Source organism: Atta cephalotes, assembly GCF_000143395.1.
Source record: "Atta cephalotes unplaced genomic scaffold scaffold00010, whole genome shotgun sequence".
NCBI lineage: Eukaryota > Metazoa > Arthropoda > Insecta > Hymenoptera > Formicidae > Atta > Atta cephalotes.
This window is the reverse complement of record NW_012130074.1, coordinates 1062067-1067531: the sequence shown is the minus strand read 5'-3', so window position 1 is coordinate 1067531 and position 5465 is coordinate 1062067. Positions and strand designations below refer to the sequence as shown.

The window sequence follows — 5465 nt, the reverse complement described above, 5'->3', positions numbered from 1 at the left end:
TTATTTTACTTACTTTTACTTAATTTACTTTACTTACTAATATTACTTCTTACTACTACTACACGAGTAGTATATATATAGTAAGAAAGAAAAGAAGAGAGAGAGAGAGAGAGAGAGAGAGAGAGAGAGGGAGATAGGGGAAGGGGGATGAGAGCGTGAAAAAGGGTGAGAAATAGTGAGATCGAGAAATAGAATATGCCTTTCAATAAACGATACAATGGATCATTATATCCTTGTTATTTGCCAATGTTAAATAAAGATAAGATCACTGTGTTGTACTGTGTCGCTTGTGGAAGGCAGGCGCACGCAAGAGAGACTATATATTTATTTTTATTTATATATTAATATATGTTAAATATACTTTTACATATTAATATAATTACATATTAATATAACTTCAATTTAACATAATTTTATATATATTAATATAATTTTAATCAACTAAACAGATCATGTTTTTATTAGTATTAATAAAATGCAATAGTTAATTTCAGAAAAATAAGAGGGTGTCGCTTTAGAAGATCTACGTTATCGATTTTCCTCTAGTGAAGTCTGTAATTTAATCAGAAATCGGATTTATGAGATAATAGATTCGAAAGATTGGATCCGGACGGATTTGGATATCCGGATTTGAATCCGCAGAGTATTATTCAATATTCAAGTATAAGATCCGGAATATCACTATTCAGATATCCGGTTACCCGAATATCTATAGATCCGGGTGAAACTCTAACATATGTACATGTCAACTCTAATATATGTACATGTATATTTGTAATCATTCGCACGCCGAATTAACTTTTCGGACTTATAAACGCAATTAAATTACTGTAGTAATATCACGAAATTGACAAGCAATTTTAACAATTTGATGTTCAATCAGGCATTTTATTAGAAAGATGTTAATATGTTGAAAAACTGTAAATAAATTAAATACTTTGATATTCAAAATAATTAGAAGAATCATATTATGTAAAAAAAATCATACAATTCCACTTTCAAGAAATGGAGGATGATCTTGAAGTCTAAAAAAAAAAAAAAATTAGAGAAAATTTTTTAATCATCATAATGTGCCATTTCAAATCGAGCAAGATCTCATGTGATATTTTCTCGCATCATCAAAAACAATGGAGATATTTTAAATAATCAAATTAGAGAAAAACACTCTGTATATGTATACTATGTATGTGTGTATATTGTACTATACTATTTTAAAATTATTAAAATGTTATTAAATAAAATATTAAAAAAACAATAATGATTAATAGAATAAAATAATCAAAAATGTTTATTAATTAAGCTAAAAACTACTAAAATTTGGCTCAGTACATTAATGTTTCAACTTAAAGACGCAATAAGATATTAAAAGAAGAATAAGCGTAAGATACCAAAAAGAAAGAGCGTGAAAATGAGAAGAAGATAAAAATGTTGTGTAAATTTTTGTTGAAATGTACTTTAATATTCTTACCTTGCATTATGGCTACTGGTTGCAGCGCTGCTGATATAATTAAATCATTTTTTTTTTAATTGTGAAGAAATTGATGAGAAAAAAGAAGTATTATCTCAGGATAAGGCTATATTATTTTAATTAGGATAAGGCACATATAGGCCGGTATCCATAGTCTGTTTTCAAGACCGTCTCAAGCAAATACGTCTTAAAATACGATTCTGTGATTGATTTATGATATCTGAAGCACTAGTTTAAGATCATCTCGAAGTTTGAACAATGTCTATGGATTCCGCCCATAATCTCAAACATTTAAAAAGTTATAATGTGTGTTACGGTTTATAATATTTTACTTCTTATCAAAAGTTATATAAAGTAGGATATATATAATAATAAATATAGAATATATAATAATAAATTATTATACTGTATATATTACATATAAAGTAAGATATTATATATAAAAAGGATTTTAAACATGTATACTTTTGTATAAAGATTATATGCCTTGTCCTCATTATTAACAATAATATAATAAAGCAAATTTATGATACTTAATTTTCAGTAACATCATTATTAAATTTATATTCTTATTATTTATATTCTTATTATACTTATTCTGTTATATGCTTAAGGGAGAGGAGGTAGTTTTGAACATTTTTTCTTCTCAGACTCATAAATTACAATGTAATGAAATTATTTATATTTCTGTTGTGCTAGCAATTACTACAGATATGTATGTATTGATGTACAATAATAAACCACATTGAAACAAATATCATAACAATATATATATTTTATTTATATTTAAAAAAACACTCTTTATGTTCAAAAGTACCCTTCTTAGGCAGTTTTGAATTACCCTGAGGCAGTTTTGAACGCATTGTAAAAAAGAAAGATTAAGCGTTCTTTATGTACTAATTTAATTATACAAATAAAAGCCTCTTTTTTAAAAATATATTAAGTTGAAAAACAAAAGTTAACTTTTATTAATTATGCAGTTTTATATAATGGCTTTAACATAATGGCTAAAGAATATCCAATATCTGAAAATATAAATATTGAATGAACATCAAATAAACAAAAACATATTTAGCAAAAATATTATTTTTATATCTCCACACTATATACATTATAAGGCATAAGGTTTCACATATAAGCATAGAAAAATTCGGACAAATTCTCTAAAGACACAAAAATTATATAAGAAACTATAAGGAAATATTTACTATATAAGGAAATATTTTATGCTGTTAAAGAAGGGACTTTGTTTCATCGGAGCACAGTCGTGTTCTAAAGTTAGGTTTTATTGATGAACTTTTTTTGTTAATAATTTTTTAAGGAACAACGAACGACAGCTCGAAAAATTTATCCAAGATCATTTCGGGTCATGACTTTGATAACATATGTCAAGGTCATTGCAGGATAGTCCCTTATACTGCATAATTACCGAATTTTTAATGATTATGATAATTAAAATAAAATTAAAAACATAAACTCTAATCATAAATTATCAAAATTTAAGTTTCAAGTAGACACTATCTTTCTTAACTCTTATAACTCCCTGTTATAAAAAATATTTATAAATCGATTTCTTAAGATTTCGCATTTTAATTAGTAAGAATGCGTGTAACGCTATCATCACAAAAATTCGATGAGTGATGTTTTCTAGCAAGTGACACAGATCATCTTTATTTAGCAAATAACAAAAGGATGTAATGATTCAGTGTGTTACACTGTGTCATCTGTGTCTCTTGCTGGAAAGTATGTCGGATAATCTGAAAGATTAAAAACAACCATGTCAGATAATCCAAGTTCTACTGTACATGTACTTGTATACATGTACTATATACAAGTTATACGCTACAGGCTGCGTTCCGTAACCTATAATTTGGCTATTAAATGAAAAGATGTTTAAAAAAACTGTATATTTCTACCTGTTATATTGTTGAAAGCAATTATAAATTTGCAGTATAGAGTTCTTATCCTTATGCTCCTTTATGAATCATATAGTAATATGTAGATCGTGTTCGACGCTAATCAACAATCAAATATAACTTTATCATGTATCTACAAGCGAAAGAACTAAAGCTTATGTCATATACAACGTAATAATCTACAATGAACAGTAGCAGTAAAGGTTGTAGACTTCAGATCAGAAGTAAGCTGATTTTCCGGTCTAGCCAAACATTCGATATTAATCGATCAACATTAATTCGATCCTGATTCAACGTCGCTCAATATCAAATCGATATTGATCGATCAATGTAGCAGAAGATGTAATAAGGCGTACAGTAAGTGAAATATTAGATATGGGAAAAAGTTCGTGGCGTTTTTTCCGTTAGATGGCATTAAAAAACGCCACGAATTTTTTCCCATATCTAATAAATTTCAACCATTTCTTAACGGATATCGAATTAACTCGATTTGACGTCGAGCGACATTGAATCATTATCGATTTGACATTGATCGATTAACCATTTCTGACTGGGCCGGAAAATCAACTTAGGATCTGAGCACAAGAATTATTATAACACTTACTTAGACTTAAATTGTAGACATAAGTAACGCATGAACTTTCACGTATGATGTACAACTTATTACCGTGTCTCTAACGACGGCAATAAATCGTACGTCATACGTCGAAGCTTGTGCGTTACTTACGTCTACAACTAAGTCTCTAAGTTATGACAATTCTTGTGCTCAGACTCTTATTGCCGACGTGTTTACAGCCTATACTACTGTTTATTGTAAACGTTTAAGGCAATGACTACGTTTATATCATGCGCTTAGGCTGTATTCCAAAATTCATTGTCATTGCTGAAAATGTATATGACGTAAACTGTAGATTTTCGGTACAGTGAATTTTGGAACACAGCCTTAGTCCAATATACGATAGATGCTTTTGTTTAACTTACAGGATAAACAAGAACCTCTATTGTATAGGTCGCGGCCTAAATGCATGGTGTAAACAAAGCCTCTAACATGTAAACAAATTAAGCAATAAAGTCCGATTGTATCAATGTTACTTTAATTTTAAGCGAGGCTGTCTTTGTCTCTGTCTCTTTTCGGTTTTAAAATGAGATAGAGTTTTTCGCTTAAAATAAAAGTAACGTTGGTGCAACCGGGTGCAATCTAAGCAAATTAACTATTAATCCAATAGACCGTAAGGCTAATAGCAAATCCAATATTATGATTTTCCTTACTGCTTACGTCTTACTGTCTTACGTTCTTGTATATATATTTCTCATTAGCCATATGCCATGGGCTTTATGGGAGTTCGCGACAGTTGCGACTGAAATGTTCTAAGGTGCCCGATTTGTTTAAATTTTCGTTTAAATTTATCCTTTTAATCACATCGAAAAAATATCTTATTTACCAAAATATCGATAAAAACTAAATATTTCATCTTTATTACGTAAATATGAACGTAAGAAGAAACACATAGCATAAGAAAATGTTAATTATTTAATCATTTAATTTTAAAATGCTTATGTGAGACGTTTAGTACAAAGGCATAAAAACACAAAACGCTTCTAGATTAGATTAATAATTGCAATCGCGGCAGCTATCACTTGACGATTATCTATGACTGTATCGCCATTTCAAAAATTTGTAATCGCAGAAAAAGATAGTTTATTTTTAATTTGTAAAGTTCAAAACTGCCCCTGCCTACAAAGCTGCCTCCCTCCTTCTCCTCTATATTTATCTAACAAATATTATACATTGTAAATATCTAATGCAACTTTTTTAAACTAATTTTTTCGACTTAATGTTCAAAAACATTATATTATTATGTAAAGATCAAAAATATAGAATAAATTATACGAAAATACTACTATAGACATAACAATGAAAATCAATTTTAGCTCCACAAAGGAATGTGCAAATGCAATTTTATATTTTCATAATTTAAGAAATTTCTTTGAAATAAATCATTGTTATAATCATTATAATAAATTTATTATTCTGTAATTTAACAATTTTATTTATAAATTAAAAAAATAAAAGAATCAAA

The 5465-nt window shown here is 28.1% G+C and overlaps 1 protein-coding gene across 1 annotated transcript in view; it reads right to left on the bottom strand.

Annotated features, from left to right (window-relative positions):
• LOC105627679 (dynamin) overlaps positions 1-5465 on the bottom strand; it is an 89737-nt gene that overhangs the window by 55293 nt on the left and 28979 nt on the right. Inside the window, exon 10 of the mRNA XM_012208958.1 lies at positions 1469-1495. Coding sequence (XP_012064348.1) covers positions 1469-1495 — 27 coding nt within the window. The remainder of the gene's footprint in view (positions 1-1468; positions 1496-5465) is intronic.